This window comes from Dermacentor albipictus, chromosome 6 (genome assembly GCF_038994185.2).
Source record: "Dermacentor albipictus isolate Rhodes 1998 colony chromosome 6, USDA_Dalb.pri_finalv2, whole genome shotgun sequence".
Lineage (NCBI taxonomy): Eukaryota > Metazoa > Arthropoda > Arachnida > Ixodida > Ixodidae > Dermacentor > Dermacentor albipictus.
In genome coordinates this window covers 42,826,447-42,844,270 of record NC_091826.1, presented here as the reverse complement: position 1 = coordinate 42,844,270, position 17,824 = coordinate 42,826,447, and the positions used below count along the sequence as shown (strand labels likewise).

The window sequence follows — 17,824 nt, the reverse complement described above, 5'->3', positions numbered from 1 at the left end:
TAAAAATTCTCTCGAAGTTGCGTAGTCCAGTGTTCCCCTCCCCTACGCCTCCCGAAAGTAAATAATAAAACTACAACGAGAGCATTCTTCATGCGGTCGATACGTCCCAGATACCTGAGAGCAGGGCCTGCGCAATGTCTGTATAAATTGCGCGAAGGAGGCTGCGATGTAGAGGCTGTTTTGTTCGCTTTATATTTATGAATACCTTAGGTGCTCCCGACGGCTTGATTTATCGAAGCAGATGGTTCGTAGTACTGTATTGCATCGTGTTATGGCGGCCAATGCCTTGTATTGCTCCAAGAATGAACAAAATAATATAAACAGCATGAATGAAATACAATTTTTGAGTGAGCTATCACCGGGCCCTCGTATAATCTTCGTTTATTTGTTGGGATCACTTCGTATATATCAGGTATCTCAATTCCCGATATCTCATTTTCGAGTGATGCGAATGCATTTACTTCTACGGAAGCACTCGTTGTGCTTGATTCAAGCATTTCATTTTGAATGGAAGTACTTTTCGTGTTAACGACAACTGTTCGAATACTGAGCCTACCGTACAGCATACCGTAAGATGTAACCTACTTAGTATGTCTATTCCCATTAGAAACAAGAGACCTAGTCTCCACACTGATCACACTGAATATACCGTACATAAAAGAATGTGATGGCCGAACCATGAAACGTACTTGGCCCACGAACTAGCATCGCTTGTGTATCCTGGGTAACGAACGCCGTCTTAACATTTCTAAGAAATCCTGGTCTCAATGAAATACAGTCAGACTTCGTTATAATGAAACGAGGATCGAAAGGCGATATAACGAATCAATGGATATAACAAAGCAAGTGAAATCCCCTTGAAATACTCATTAGGATTCGTAGTACACTTCAAGTAGTAACGGATATAACCAAGTAATAGGCATAACAAAGTATTTATGGCTGCCCCTTCAACTTCGTTATGACGCAGTTTTACTGTACTGTAATGATGCTGTACAGCAGGCGGCGTTGTACTTAATGTAGGCTGCGTGTCTGTGTGTCTCCGCAAAATGACCTGTGTCATTGAATTTTTCACAATCCCCTAACCGTGCCGCCAGGCAAAAATCTGCAAGATTCGTTAAGTTGCTCCCACGTCTTTCTTTATATGTCGTTATTCTTGTAAACAACCTGCGGCTGGGATCCTAATATAAGCTCTAGTCTAATCCTAACCTAACCAGCAACCTCTTCATAAAAGTCGCTCTAACCTCTGGGCTTACCAGAGAGAGTGCAAGCGCCCTGGACGTTTTAGCAGAAGTGAAAGACGCCATATCCTCAATCATTGCACGGATGGAAGAGTTTAATAGGCAGCGAGGTTCAGAACCGCTCGTTCCACATTGCACTTGAAGTTTGCTGTCGACTTGGGTGCAAATTATAGCGGCACAATTTCACGGTGTTCTGCTTTCGCTTTACTTGTCGTCCCAGGAAACCAAAATCGAGGGTGATAAGCGCCTGATGTATATTCATCTATGCTTGTATATATTTTATAAAACAATTAAACTAAATTCAACTAAGAAGGAAGTATGCAGTGCAGACCTCGAGTACAGCAAGATGCTCCAGCTGCGATCGAAGCTTATATTACCGCACGGGCACCCACGACGAAGCAAGAATGGTTTCTTTTTGTATGAATGCTCATGCCGATAAAATTTCCAACAAAATTTACAAGGGGGAACTCTGGAGCTCAGGTTGCTTAGCGACAATATCGCAAGGATGGGTGTGGTACATGGATTTGTCTTATATTCGCGCTTGTGTATTCAGACGTTGCTGCGGTCTTATTCAATGAGCTTTATCTCTCTAGATTTCCTTGCGCTTATACATATCAGATTGCATAATTAAATAAACTTACTGTGCACGAATATAATCATTACGAATATTTACAGCTGTGCACGACAAACTACTTTGTCGAATCACTTTGCAAAACCACCGAGCAGTTTTTCAGTTTATTTTAATTTTTGTTTGTAATGCCGGCAGCGGCAGGACTGCTGCACAAGCAAACGAGGGGTACTCATACAAAACATATTATGTAGGAGGAGAACAGTTTTCAAAATGGTTTAATAACCTCTGTTCGAATGAGGAAACACCGGCGCAACTCTCCCAAACAAAACCGTTTGAACACAGTGCGCTCTAAAAACAGTCGCACCCTTTGGTGTGTGTTTGTTCTTTTTTTGTCATACGAATAAAATCGTCATCTGCCTTCCGTTTCCATTCTTGAAAACACTGCGTGCGCTACTTTCCCGTCGAGAATGATACGTCACGCTGACAACGCGCATGCGCATTGTGACCTGCGAGGTACCGGGGCGCGCAGCGTTAAGGAAAGGCACGCAGACTAGATGACCACTGTTACTTCGTTACAAAAATACGCCATAAACAGTGCAACTGTTTTTAGAACGAGATGGAGTAGAGAGTACTACATGCTCTAACCATCATTCCCGCGCAAGCTGAACCACCACACTTGCAGCTTCGGTGCAGACACTAGCGCTCGATTACCCTCGAGCGCAGTTTGTTTACTGTAAACTGATTTACACCATTAAGGGTCCTCAAAGGTTCAAAGTGGTCTATAACTCAGACACTTAGATGCGTAAGAGGGTAAGTGCGTCAGTTAGACATATAGCACTCTTCAGGGTCAAAATACGTTTGCAGTGTAAGAAACTGTCCTTACGCTTGTACATTATTTTGCATCGTGATGGTGGCCGTTTTTCACCGTATCGTCACCGTATCGTAACACCGTATCGTAATAACGTTCACCCTATCGTAATATCGATTTGTCCATTGGCGTTGCTTCGTTTTCTGGGCACAAGTACATCGAATAAAAAGTCATATTCTCATCTCAACGTTTCACAATGTTTTTTTCTTTCTCTTTTCTCTTTCACCGCAGCTACAACGTGACAATGGGCTTAGCCTTATGCAATGTTCCGTGTACCGCGTGCGTGGTTGCCCAGATTGCGAGGAAGCTAGCTAGTCACGTGCTTGGGCACATGACATACGGCCCACAGTAAAGTGAAGTAGCGTGGTTGCGCTCATTTTTTGCTGGTTGTGTTTTACGACGAAAAAAACAGAAGCTGTAATGACAAGGCTGTTGCACGGAGAAGTGCGTGGGGCGGAGGGGGAAAGAACGCCTGGCAGAAGCGGCTCACGGTGGATATCACAGCAGAGTTATAAATATTAAAGGTGCGCACTTCGCCTCCCACTTTCCGAGAACCGAGATAAGCAATGGCGGCAGGAAAAGCCGTCGATGGCCCACGGCTTAGCAGGTAGCGTAATCCCCGTCATTCTAGGAGTGACGTCTTCTTGTAGTCCTCTCGCACAAAACAGACCATCATAAACCTCGACATTGCGACAATTTACGGACAGTTCCACCTGGCACCTGTTGCCAGTGTCTCTGGTAGACCTCATCGTTCCCATTGGAGTCCTAGCATGCATGAGTTGCTGCGTCATTCTAAGGGCTTACATTTGCAAGTTTACAGTCATCGTTCTGCTTGGTAAGAGTAGTTGGAAATGGAAGCGATAATGAGAACAAGGCCCGCACGTAGTTTTGACGGTTGTCCGATGTCCTGGCAAATCTGTACGTTGTGCTGACGCATCGTAACTGAGGTCTCGACGTGAAATTCGATAAAGAGAATTTTCGTCGGTTTTTACTCCCGTAATAACAAAACATATTTTTCGCCCTGTGCATGAAAACGGAGTTGAGACAAATTATTTGACGTCTTCAATCTTGAGCCACTTTAACGCGGTTATCTCCGTTTCTTGAGACGTTGCGAGAAGTACACTGATATAATGGGACGCTTAAGCCAGGGGAAGCCGGACTCTGATGTCACGCGCACCTTTCCAACAAGAAAACACAAACATAAAAAGGCAGGCCATTATGTTGCGCTATCGCACTTGAATGGCAACGCTCCCCACACTTAGTCTACATGGCGCTGTAGCACGGAAGCTATCACATTGAGCTTCTCAGCTCGAGGTCGCAAGTCTGACCGCAGCCGCGGCGGCCTCGTTTCAATGTCGGCGTGATGCAAAAGCGCTCGTGTAGTTAAGTCAAACCTCGTTATAGCGAAACGAGCCACAATGATGTAAGTGAAATTCCCTTTCAAATCCTCATAAAGATTCATAGTGCAGGGCATGCAGTAATGGATATAACGAAATAACAGCTATAACGAAGTGATCCTGTCTCCCCGTCTCTACTTCGTTATAATGAGGTTTCACTGCGGATATAGGTGCACGTAAAAAAAACCAGGTAGACAAAATAATCCGAAATCTCTCATTACGGCGCGCTTCTTAATGAGATCGTGGTTTTGGCACGTAAAAATTCAGTTTAAAAATTCAGTTTTAGAAATTCAGGACATAGTTTTTAAGCATGTTGAACACTCGGAGAAATGGACTATACGCTGTTCTAAATCCGGGGCCCAAGCAGAAGTCATCTCTGCAGTTACAACTGCAGTAACAACTGTGCAGATGACAGAACGTTTGCCTTTGAACTCAAAGGACGTGCAGTGAGAAAAGTACGGATATAAAAGCATTATTCACAACAAGACATCCATGTGAGTTTTCTGTAAAGAAAGCCTGTACGTTTTAACGCACAGGTTAGCGATTATATTAGATTATATATAATCTTAATGTTGCAAGCCGCTGGGCAGCCCGACTTCATCAGTAGGCTAACAAGCACGAATAATCCGTCCAAAGCCGTTGAGCGTGACGGTAAAGGCTCGCGCGACGAAAGCGCGCGGACTGTAAGGAGAAAAAAATGTAGTGTTTGCCTAAAGTTCGGATTCTCTCAACCTCGCTAAACCTATGAACTCCGCGGCACAAAAAAAGAAAACGTGTATGAAAAAAAAAACGCGTAGGCTAAAAGGAAAGTAGCGCCTGCTTGTGTGCCCGGAGTGCGGTGCATTGAGATGCAAATGAGAAACGCTTTGCATGATCGATGTTCTGATTTGCAAAGCCCGTAGAAGTGCTCCTGCGTGTGATATATAAAAAAAGGTATCCCCTAACTGAAACGCAATAGTCAGATACGCTATATGGAGGTAAGAAAGAACGAAAAGAAAAGGTGCAGAGGAAATGTAGGTGTTATTATGCGCCACAAAGGAAAAGAAAAGGTGAGCGACATGCAAAAAAAGGAAGCTAGAAAAAAAAAAAAACGTATGAATGAATGGAAGGAATGGCTGCGCCGGCGGTAAGGCCGATGGATCCCGGTGAGGCCACTCGCAGTACCCGAACGCGAAATCGGCACCGTCCCGCTTATCCTATAGAAGAAGAGGCGTGGATGTACCTGCGCATTCCGGAATATCTGACGCTCTCGCACAACAACGTTCCCTTGGTGCTAAAACTCGTCAGAGCGCGAACTAGGCGCGACCTCTTAACCAAGAAATGTCACGCCGCCTCGGCGAGACATTTCGTGAGTGATTTTTCGTTGTTTGCTTCGATCAATCCACCTTCAACTCCGCATATTTCGTTGTCTGCCGGTTAGGTGGGTCGCTTTCGCTGGTTTTTTTTCCGCACGAATGGCAGCTTTGGTTTGTTGTTTTTCCATCGTGGTGTCAACAGCGCAAAGCCTAGACGGATTACGAGAGTAGAAGACGACACCACAAGCGCACAAGCGCTTTTCGCACTCCGCCTGAATGTCCTGGTGATTTCTGTTTCTATAACTCTACTCGTTTCCATTTGGTTCTTTATCTCTTTTATCTGTTGGTTGCTACTTCACTGCCTCTCTCTTTCTGGCTACTTCACTACCTATCTCTTTCTGGTTATTCACTACCTATGTGATAAATTAGGCAGTCAAGTAGCCGGACAGACGGAATGTCCGTCCGTCCGTCTGTCCGTCTGTCCACTTTGTCTGTCCGTCTGTTCTATTGTATTACGCCGTAATAAAGTATTACGCTCTTCTTGCGCCACTTTCTTCTAGCATTCTCTTTTTTTATACTCTGTCATTTTTCATTTCATTTTATTTATCTAAATGCCCCTGCGGTCATTAGATATGGGTGCGGGAACAACAAATAAAGAAAAATGCATCGTATAGCAGTACAGCAATGACATACCATAGTAAAGCAAAATATGAAATGCTCCGAACACAGTTACACATACAAGTACACATCTGCCTTTTTCAGCCTTTTTTCAGGCTCTCGCAGGTAGCGGGCCACAAGTAGAGTGCTGGAACATAATTACAAACGCAAACGTCACAGACAGCAAACGGCGTCAGCAAGAGTTATTAAGACGCTGCAAAAACGAAATAACAAAGTTCTTATTAAAATAAGGCGCTGTGTCATAATTTACCCTCTCAGTACACTCAGTGTTTCCAGTTTCAAATAGCAGACATTATTTGAAGCGTCCGTAGAAGAGAAGTGATCCAGAAGTGTTTAGTAGTCTATTGTGCTTATTGTAGAAACGTGACGTGGAGGCACCCTTATATGCACGTTTTTATCCATGCTTTTACGATCGCGATAAAGCATAAAGGAAAACCGCATGGATGCTTAGTATAGTGGTCAAAGTTGGCACGCGCACGTACTTTCGCACACCGCGCTTGTGCTTTCATGCCGGGGAATACTTAATCCCTCCGTTTTCGACCGGCATATATACCCTTCGTTCGGTACCGCGATCGCTATCGGACTTCAAGTTCGCCAACGTAGTACACTGCAATTTGCGCGTCCCGTGGTTCCTTTCCGAGCGGCTGCAGGCCTACGCTCTCACGCGGGCTCCCGCGGTCGTTACGTCGATGGGCCTTGGTTACGCGGTCGCAAACGATCCACTGGGGCTGAGTTAAAAAGGGAACGAAGCCTTTGCGTAGGGACCAGCTCCGTAGCGGTCCGGCTCAAATATGCGCGACGTCCAGACACGCTTTCATTAGGAAACCGATCGAATGTTATCTCCTGCTTTTAAAAATAGAAACTAAGTTCCAGCGGTTGTGAGACGACTAGCCCTTTGGGTGCGAAAGTGTCATATGGCCCATTGAGCGAAAAAGCCGCCGTCTGTACTACGTAGCAGCCAAAGGGCATCGAAACTCGCATTGCCATTGGCTGCGACGCCACGCCAAGAGCTGCGCATCGGCGCAGTAGAGCGGCGAGAGGGAAAGCCTTCTGGTGGCGATGCGTGAGGCGAGACTGCGGGTGTTGCGTGAGGGGAGAGGGTATCGCCGCGACGCCTCGCCCGAAGGGCATCGCCATAGAGTTGTATTCCTTTGTCTAAGGCATCGCCGCCTCGGTAGCATGCGACGTTCGCACCGCAGGCTGCTGCTGCTGTTTGCTGGCTCGAGCAGCAACTATCGCCAGGGTAGATTACTCGCAGCGCAAAACCACCAGGAATGCTCAGCGCTGTTCAATTGAACATTAATGCATTCGTATTCACAACTCGTAAGAAGTGCTTAGCTGTCCTCAGACTTTTCTTTTAGGCCCACTTCATTTTTGATTCCAGGTTGACAAATATCTAACATGTCCAAGAAATGTCAAAGCTGCAAGTTGCAGCTTGGTGGCACCACAAGAAAGAACGCATATTGCAATTACGAAAGCTGTCTGCGTTAGGGTGTCTACAGGAGAAACACGGAAATATATCCTATGTCCCGGAAAGAACAAGTGTAATGGGGATAAGGCCTTCCGGAACTCATCTGAAATAAGCAAATTCTTCGCGAAACCTGTGGACTATTCCAGCAGCGAAGGCAACACATTGCCTTTTTACGTCATTTCTTATTCATCTAAGCCACCCAAGTCAAGTAAGAAAGAGGAAACGAGGCGATGGGAAGCAAAGAACCCTTGGCCGTTCGGTAAAGACGTCGACCTGCGTCGTTTCAAAGGAGAGGCCCTCTTCCAGGTGTCTTGGTGTCTTTTTCTGGTGCCCAGCCACACCCTCTAGGGGTTGTGGCTGGGTATCAGGTGGTGATTGACCTAGGCACACCAGACTAATGTCTGTTTCCTCTCCCGGCCACGCAAACACTGCTCGGTCGAATACTCTCGTCCCCAATAATTTGGCAGTCAACCTTTTCTTGCGCAATGGACTGACGAACATTTCTGCGGTGCAGATATCGACCAACAGAGAGTCAATTCGCATGGGTGACCCCTACAGTCATACAGAAAGAGCTTCTTAAGGCCACACTGCACTACAAACTTATCACCGAAGTTTGCGAGCTCGGTCACCAGAGCATTCTCTTTAGTTCACCTGACGATGCCTCTATCACTGACGTTCTAAAGTGTACAGCGTTCGCCTCACATCCGATGAGCTGCTTTATTCGTTTACACATAGCTTGCCTGGATATGATGTTGGGCTGCTAAGCACAAAGTTACGGGCTTGAATCCCGGCCACGGCGGCTGCATTTCAATGGCGGCAATGTGCGAAAACTCCTGTGCCCTTAGATTTAGGTGCACGGTAATGAATCCCAGGTGATCCAAATTTGCTCAGTTCATCCACAATGGCGCGCATCATAATGAGATTGTGCTTTTGGCAAGTAAAAGCCGATATTTTTAAAACCTTAGCGTGCGTTAAATTAAGGTCTAGATGGTGGAATCGACTCCAGCCTCACGCCTTCAGACATTTTTAGCGACGCTTTCTGCAGCTGGAACCTTGTCTGTATTCCGTTGCTCTCGTTTATCTGAGAAAGAGAAGATCTCCACAGAATCAATCACTGTTACGTTCGCTGGATCAACACGTCCGATCGAGATCAAAGCGTGGTTATTCATGTAACTGGTTTAATCGATGCCTCCTCGCTTCCTTTAGTGTATTAAGGGCTGGCGCAGTGGACCTAGCCCGAAGAGCTGTCGATCGGTTTCTAACTCGCTTCTATTGTGGACCGAATAAAGTTGTCTCACTCACTCACTCACTCACTCACTCACTCACTCACTCACTCACTCACTCACTCACTCACTCACTCACTCACTCACTCACTCACTCACTCACTCACTCACTCACTCACTCACTCACTCACTCACTCACTCACTCACTCACTCACTCACTCACTCACTCACTCACTCACTCACTCACTCACTCACTCACTCACTCACTCACTCACTCACTCACTCACTCACTCACTCACTCACTCACTCACTCACTCACTCACTCACTCACTCACTCACTCACTCACTCACTCACTCACTCACTCACTCACTCACTCACTCACTCACTCACTCACTCACTCACTCACTCACTCACTCACTCACTCACTCACTCACTCACTCACTCACTCACTCACTCACTCACTCACTCACTCACTGTCAAACATGTGGAGAAAAACACGCGAATCAAAAGAATGTTCATCACAGGAGGAACAATGTCTCTGCAGCGTTTCCCACCTAGCTGACTGTGCTTACTGCAGGGTAAGAGCGCAGGACTTACGAATGCTAGAGATCATTGAGCCAGAGAGATGCTAAGGACACGAAGCCCGTGCTATTATTGCAGAGAGATGTCACGGGTATACGCGGATTCACCCACACACATGCGCAGATTCTACAGCGGCACATTGTGCCACTGGCAAGCCTATACCAAATCTGGATCGAAGCGGACGGCAACCTTTAGACATTTCACACTTGAACTGGTTCACGCTCGACTAATCTGGCTGGCGCAACTGCGGTGAATCATGACGTGGGCTGTATGCGTTGCGACCGAATAGAAAAGCGCACGACCTCTCCTATCGCGACAGCTCAAAGCATTGCCTGCCGTCCCACGCCGAATTCTGTGAAAAGCCTCAGAAATACGGACGCAGACCAAAGTATTGACGTGCGCGCACTCTCTTTTACCGAGCGGTTCCTGCAGGCTGTCGGCAAATCCCTCGTGAAAAACACTTCAGATTCCGGTTCGGACATTGGCGCGCTTCTTGATTTGCTTTTAACTTGCCGCAGTGGCGGGCGCCTTTCAACGTAGGTAAACTGAGCAAAGCCTCGCGACGATAGATGTCGCCACACAACGTCATATGTTTAAGGATTTCGAGACGCAGCATCGCAATAGCGTAGACGTTCAGCAAAAGTTCTGAGAAGAAGCAGAGCTCCGACACTTGTGGAAAGCTACTGGAGCCCCCGAAAAGCACGTTTTTCAGATTCTGTGGCAACATGAATCGGTGCTCCTCCCAGAACTGGCGAATGCTGTTGAAAATAATGTGCCCAGTGGTAACTAGAACATGAACCAGATGACAACCGGCATTTCTGCTCAGCCCGCATGTAGAAAAAGAAACACTGTGTCCTTCAAACTTATTGGGGCCTGCATATCCCCAGCAAGCCACCTTGACTGCAAGAGGCTTAAAGAAATACTGCTATCGACAACCGGCTGCTGGGTTGTCACCCGTGATGTTAACGCACGCACATCACCAGCTATGGGGAAGCACCAATATTGGCTCCGGAGGCAAGAGTCCTGTATTCTTTGCTGCCGATCTGTTTGAGTGACGGCAGCCCAAAGCGTCTGCGGGGCGTGAAACGCAGAATGTGCTTGAATTTGACGTTGGTGTCACGGCGCTTCACTGCACACACTGCGTCGTACGCACACTGTGTTCACGAACTCCCCATTTCCCCTTTCTATTCCCCTTTTCCCTTGTCCCCAGCGTAGCATACCAAACCGGATGCTCGCCTGGTTGGCTTCCCTACCTCTCCCCTCTTCGCTATCTATCTTTCACTCTCTCCGCAGCAGATTTCGGAAATCCATTTCTAGAAGCTAGTGTACTAGTGTACGTGCCATTAGGACAGCGAATGCAGTGTGGCGAAAAATGCAGCCCGCATTTGTCGCGTGCCTAAGGTTCGTGCTTTTTGGTGGAAGTGAGCACCGACGTTCATGCGTATAGGACTAAGACGCTTCTCCTCAATTTCTAGAGAAAACTTGCCCTGCCTTCCTCGAAGTGATCTGGTGAAAGAACTCGGGGAAGTACAACGGTAAGTACAAAAGGCGGCGCACTTGCATTAGGTGAGCCACACTTGTTAAGCTGTATTGGATAACTTGAAAACTGGCAGTAGGTTACGAACTGCGAGCCTGTCTAAGAAGGGATCTTTAGGCTTAGTAAAAGGAACCCTAACAGAAAAAAATGTGCTATAACTGAAAGCTCTCCGTTCGTAAGGCCCGTTTGTAAGTGGCTGATCGCCTCCCTTAAGTATATGTTCGCTACCAAATTAGGTCGGTTTCTCTCTTTACAAGTCCATGTAGCCTATGAGTAGCTTTTTGAGAACGAGCTACTAGACATGTGGTGCAAAGCAGTGTAGATGAAACAAAAAAATTACTTCGATGACTGCGGAGGAAGCAGCGGAAAACGTGAAAGCATCGCCCACGTACTCACTGGCTAAGCTTCGGGAACGACGTAGGACCCTACAGGAAAACGAACTCATTCTTAAGCACCGACTCGAACAAAAAAAAAAAAAAAGCAACACCACCAATTTTTCTTTCAGCACCCCACTGCGACAGGGTTCGTTCGTTTGCGAAGGCCGCTGTTGCCATGGAAACTGTATTTGTCAGCTTGATCACTAGCGTTGAAAACGGGCAACGCACATTGATTAACAAAGGAGACGAACGGGATCGCATTCAGCCACAATCCTCACGCTGTGGTGCGTGCGAGAGACGCTTAATTTGTTTTCGAATAGGCACGTTGCTATCACTGTAACTCGCTAAATTTGTCAGCAAGTCGTATACAAGTCGGTAAATCCTGTGACCTATAAGTTACGTTCGGTCATGCCATGCGGTTCCAGACGGGGTAGAATGCTGAACTGGAGAACGAAAAAAGACGACTAAGCTAAGCTTTTTATCCTTAGGTTTACACCTTGGTGTTCATACTTCAACGACGCGCACCTTTTCATACCGTCAGAAAGGGATGCCATTTCCTCGTGGGCGACATATCAAGCAAGTGTGGAAGTTGTCCGGGCAAAGTTAGCAAGAGCGTCGTTATTCTCGGTAGCATAAAAGCTGAAGCCACCACCTCAATGTTATGTTGTGCCATTCTGCGACCACGGCGAATTTTTAGCTCCACGAGAAAGAAAACTTCAGGTACGATGAGAAATAAAAAGGGACAGTGAAAAATATCAGAACAAGCAGACAGCTGGGTATGGAAAGCAATGGCTATTGATTCGACCTAGAGTTTCGTAGAACCATGGCTGGGCTACGGAAGTCGTGAGGAAAAAAGATATTGTCAGCTTTACTAAGTGCATGCGCATGTTCTAATGGCAATGATGAAGCCACATTTCTTGCTTGTACCGACGATTTCTTTATTACGCACATAAAGTCGCTTGAGTTGCTCTTCCTTGCACCATCAGTGGACGCTAAAGTGACCATTTGGATATGTTATGGCGTAGTTTGACAGAAATTACCATGGTAAACGTCGTGGGTCACGACTATTTGTAACTCTGTTCCCTCCGGGCAACAGACGTAGTCCGGTCACGTTCGCTTTGCGTCAGTGAATTGCTTCGTGTACATGTTGCCTTGCTAACGGTGGCTTACCGGTCCTGATTCGCTTACGAAACGACCGACCCTGGGGAGCGTCCGAATGGGCCACGGAGCAATAGACCCACACTGGTGAAATACTTGGCTCGCGATACGCAGGCGCGGAGCACTACTCCGAACCATTATATGTACATGTGGTCACAACTATATATATATATATATATATATATATATATATATATATATATATATATATATATATATATATATATATATATATATATATATATATATATATATATATATATATATATATATATATATATATGCAGATTCGACGTAGCTGGAGATAAGCTAATGTTGTTCGCCGTAGCTTGCAGATACCCAGATTATCTTCTCGCGACTGCATGCAATATTGACGCGCGACTGGCCCGCTCGAGACAATCTTGCGCTTGTTTCACGCTCGGAGAAACACTTTCATGCAGCACGTACTGGGAAACAGAAAGCTGTATCGGGAGCTTTTTCATGTTGCTCACCAATTTTCTCAATGATACGTTTCATGTAATGATAATATTTAGGAAGCTGACCAATTGTTTAACACTAACTAAGTAATTATAGGCGGAATTCAAATAAATGATCTGAGCATATCCAAGCGACGGCACACAACAGTACCTTGGTTCGGTCAAGCTACGTGGCATTTGTATGTCTTTAAATCTTGGTCCATGATATATGGGACACCCTTTACAATAAGGTTCCCAATGACACACACAATAAAAATCTTGTGCAGAAACCATCGACGATGATTGTCAATGTAATATAATAGTCAGTGTAATGGACTAGTAATCAATGTGAGCGAATTGTTGACCGCTTCTATAGGGAGTTATTCGTTTTGTTTAACGAAGAATGCGCTTGAAGGTGCGTATTTTTGCCGCTAGGATATTTGAGCAGTGTTCGTTGTTTCATTTTGCAATTCCGCAGAAAATACAGTCGTTACCAACAACTTTCTGTAGTGGCAGTACAAATATTAAACATAAATGCCGACTCGACAAACAGATGTTCTTTCCACCGAAGCTATTCGTTGTTAGCTGTTAGCTGCGCTTACTGGTGGTTTGGCAGTTACATATAGTGATGCGCTTTTTTATTCATTACTTTTCTTATCGGTTGTTCGAAACCGGAGTGTTTTGCCCGGCAGTATGCTTGGCTTGTTACTTTGGGTGAATGCGATGATAACTAATATGACACAAAAGGGACATGCGACAGGCGCATAACACTCGCGAAGCACACAACACAAAACACACAGAAATGGAGTATTTAGCCGAGATCAGTGTATAAATAAAAATACTGACAGCGCCTTCGCAGCATTCGAAGCACAGGCGGCAACAGTCCATGGTGCAGGTACCCAACGGAAGGCGATAACCCTGAGATATAGTCACTGCGGACTTTATGACGATTCGTTGCAGTGCAAACACGCTGTATTAGCAGAGTAAGTATGCTTCATCATTTTGATACACCGCACTGGGGAGAACTGCGGTGATCCTATTTGTTTCATTTTATGTAAGAAGTGCTTTTGCATTGGTGACGTTCGGTCGAAAACTTCGCAGACATGCATGATCGCGCTTTTCAAGGAGGGATCATGAGCAGCTTATTGTACCGGGAGCCGCCAAAATATTGGTTGATTATAGTGAAGGACAACTTTTCATGTTTCACTGTGGCGGCAACGTATTCATCGAACAAGTCGACTGGAATGTTATAACGAGTCACTCCACCTTAAATCAATCAATCAATCAATCAATCAATCAATCAATCAATCAATCAATCAATCAATCAATCAATCAATCAATCAATCAATCAATCAATCAATCAATCAAGTGTGCTATGGATGCATTTTTGTTAGCTTTACACAGCGTACGCGACAAGCGCGTAGCCTCATGCCGTGTAACCATCTTCATTACAAGTCTTCGACACAAATCAAAATTCGTAGGCACCTTCATAGCCGAAGAACTCTAAAACGAATACCGTCAGATCCAACTTAACGAACCCGGGTTTTGCACATAAGTGCGACATATATTTCTCAAAGCGGACTTGACGTTGCACATATCGAACTCCGAGTGCCCACAAGAGTCACCATAAAGGTGTCCGCTGTTGTTTTCGTTTTTTCGCACAGGCTTTTTTGAACACGCTTTGTTCTCCGTCGTGCGGTGAGCATACTTGAACATGGTCGGACGCAGGATGCATTGTGAGGCGCATCACCTAACATTGAGATGGACGCTATACCATTGCTGCGTCGTTCATACGTGATGCTTCGCCAGCAAGTCGCCATAAAATGTTTAAGCAATGTCTCGCCGCATCGTTAAAATGTGTATAGCGAAATGAATACGAAAGTTCGTAATTGTTGCTGTAACCGTGTTTGACCATATCAATTTATTTGAAATACACCGCATTATTTTTACCGCGCGAACCAGTTTGTTACAAGCGGGTTGTAGGCGTGGTATCAACTGTAAAATGGTTGCAGCTCCGTGCTGTCTTGGTCTCTTTCGCAGTCTACGAGTATTGTGAGTGCGGTTAGCTTTCTGCTTGCAAGTGTTTAACAAGCCTGGAATAAAACGATTCAAGCAATAAAAAAGAAAAGGAATCACCCTCTGATCGTCGGACGCACCCGAAGTCGCTTCGAGAATATAATTTTCACAGGCGCCTACAACGACACCTTCAAGACTTATGTGTTTACAAGCGCGGAGAGAAGCGGTCAAGCTGAAGATTGCCGCCGTTTCACGCAGTCAGCGAATATTGTTTCTCGACTCCACTCAGGTGTGTGTGGATGTCCGTGCTTTTCTCTCACATTACTTTTTTTTTCCTTCTGGGCGACGAGGAAGCGGAGAAGTACCTTCCAGTGCCAGTCGCAAAGCGTTGTAAACAGACCGAGAATTGCCGGAGTTCTGAACATAAACGTAACGACAACGACTGCCTAGCTGTGGCGGCGTAGTTGCACTAGCAGTTCCCGTAGTAGTCATTTTCTTTCTTTCTTTTTGTTTGTTTATTGCTGTTTTTGTCAGCTTATTACGGTGATACGTAAACTGTTATAATAACGAAAAAGTACTTCTTGCACTATTAGTTATGACACTAATCGTTAAAACGTGGCCCAAAGGAAGTATGACATTGACTTATTTTTTCTTATTATTATTGTTTTTAATATTAGCAGTATTAGGAATGAATGAAAGCGTAGGTTACGCTTTAAAACTGAGTGATATGTGCACATGACGGAGAAGTTAGGAGATTATGGCCTGATGACACCCTTTTATAACGTATGGCCTGCTGAGCTCTTGCAAAACCGCCGTATAGAAGGAGCAATAGAAGTTGTGTGCGTGTATTCCATTTCTTCGTACCTGTCCTAATCTGATAAAAAAATAGTTGTGGTTTGTATTAATAATTTCTTCGTACTGCTACTACTACTGTAGTGATAGTATCTGCTTATCCCCTCACTATAGTAGCAGTTTCTTATCTCTTCTATTTCTTATCTTACCGCTTCTAATAGAGTACTAGCATCTGCTTACTTCTGCATACTACTACTGCTACAGCAGTATTAACGTATAGCCTGCGGCACTACTACTACAAAAATACTACTACTTTAGTACTACTACTACGTAGTGGTATCTCCTTATTTTTTCATTATATATGGTAGCAATACTGTGAACAGATCAGAAAGAGCAATCGTAATTATTTATAACGCATCGAATTAAATTAGCGCACATCTCAAGAATTGGCAGAGTAAAAGAAGAAGAAAGAAAAATACGGAGGACCAAACTGGAAACGAATCTCCCGGTCGATTATCACTTACCTCTTCTGGCTCCCGCATGGTGGCACAGAAGCAGCAGTCCGACAAGACGAAGCACAGCCGTTAATCCGAACGGTCCTCGGCAAACGGAGCATTCGATCATGGCGGGAACCGGAACCGGGACAGATACGAGGAAAGGAGACGATTCACATTTTCTTCTGCAAACTAAGTCACGAATACTTCACCGCAAAACACGTAGTAACGCGACCTGCATCGTTTTTCACATCAGAAGTGACGACTGCGCAGTAAAAGGATAAGAAAAAAATGTGGAAGCAAGAAACACGCACAAATTCTCAGTTCAGAAGTTGGTCTCCACAACCAGCGTAATTTTACTCAGGGCACGCCGTATTCGCGGAGTTCCGTTGTCTTTTTCTCGGAATTTGTAGCGACGCAAAGTAGACACAGCCTTTGGTAGCGGTGTGATTTTCGAACTGTTCACATTGAAACCGCACTTTGTTCTAGTTTTCAGAAGTCTAGCGGAGATGCTCGCGAGCGCACGCTTGACACTTGCAGCGCAGTCATGTTGCACGATACACGGCTTTTTTTCACGAACAGCAGACGACAAAGTGGAGACACGATGATGGCACAGAGGAGTAGAGATGAAAGATAACGCTGAATTATTTCTGGCTTCCGACGCTCGGGGTGTCGTTGAGTCTTCTCCAGAAGCAACTGTATCCGGCGAACACGTTTTAAAAACACCGCCCTGCGGCTACAACATCCGAAACGACGAAAAAATCCGCAGGACGATTCCGCCGAAACGGCGCGATGAGAACAGACGGCGAGACGCAGACGTCGCAGACCTGCCACAACAGACGAATCCGCAAGTTGTCGCCTGGTAGCGGACGGCCGGAAGCAGACGGCGCACCTGCCGGACAGACGATAGCAAGCACTTTCAACGCGACTGGTAGGTAAACAATTGCGATGGCCGAGGCTGCCTCTAGCGTTAACCGGAGCCGTGTGTTCTGCCCGGCGCAAGCTGCCGCTATTTTTTTATGAGTAGGAAAGCGCGAACGCGAAGCACACACAGCCAGATAAGCGCGTGGCCTGCGTCGAGGCGAAGCACGAAGCGAAAAGCGTGACCGCACTGCACGAGAGCCGAGCGCGCTCTCCGCGGTCCGTTTGCGGAGCGCCGAGGTTCTTCTGGAGGATGATGGCGGAGCGCACGAGAGAGCTAGAGGAGAGCGAGAGAGACAGAGAGAGAGAGAGTCGGGGTTGTTGTAGCAGTGAAGGAGGAGAAGTAGACACAGGAGCAAACTGGCCCTCTCAGTACGCATGCGCCGAGGAAGCGGCCTCATGCGAGCGCTGGACGGATGAATCGACAGATCGCGGAGGCCGCTCTCTACTCAAGCGACTCGGCAACTACGGGTGGATATAAAAAAAGAAAAAAAATGAAAGGGGTGAGAGGGCTGAAATGGAAAGGAGGAGGTGGCTAGAAGGATCAATGAAGCAATGCACCGAGGGATGGATGGATAGAATGACGGTAGGAGCAGGGCAGTGGATACACAGAGTAACCCGAGAGGGAAGTGGAGCTCCATATGAACAAAGCGAACTAGGATTAAAGCGAGAGCCAGGGAACTGGCGAAAAAAAGAAGTGGCTGGAACTAGGCAAGCGCAACTTTCGTGGCTGTTTCTTTCAGATGTGCA

At 46.0% G+C, this 17,824-nt stretch overlaps 1 protein-coding gene across 4 annotated transcripts in view; it reads right to left on the bottom strand.

The window, feature by feature from the left end:
* LOC135920736 (adhesion G protein-coupled receptor E2-like) overlaps positions 1-17,824 on the bottom strand; it is a 565,456-nt gene that overhangs the window by 249,245 nt on the left and 298,387 nt on the right. Inside the window, exon 1 of one of the 4 annotated variants that reach the window (XM_065454970.2) lies at positions 16,184-17,185. The exons of the other annotated variants lie outside the window; for them this stretch is intronic. Within the exon in view, the coding sequence (XP_065311042.1) occupies positions 16,184-16,283 (100 nt within the window). The 5' untranslated portion in view covers positions 16,284-17,185. Of the gene's footprint in view, positions 1-16,183; positions 17,186-17,824 lie in introns of those variants that run through there. 4 annotated transcript variants of the gene reach the window in all.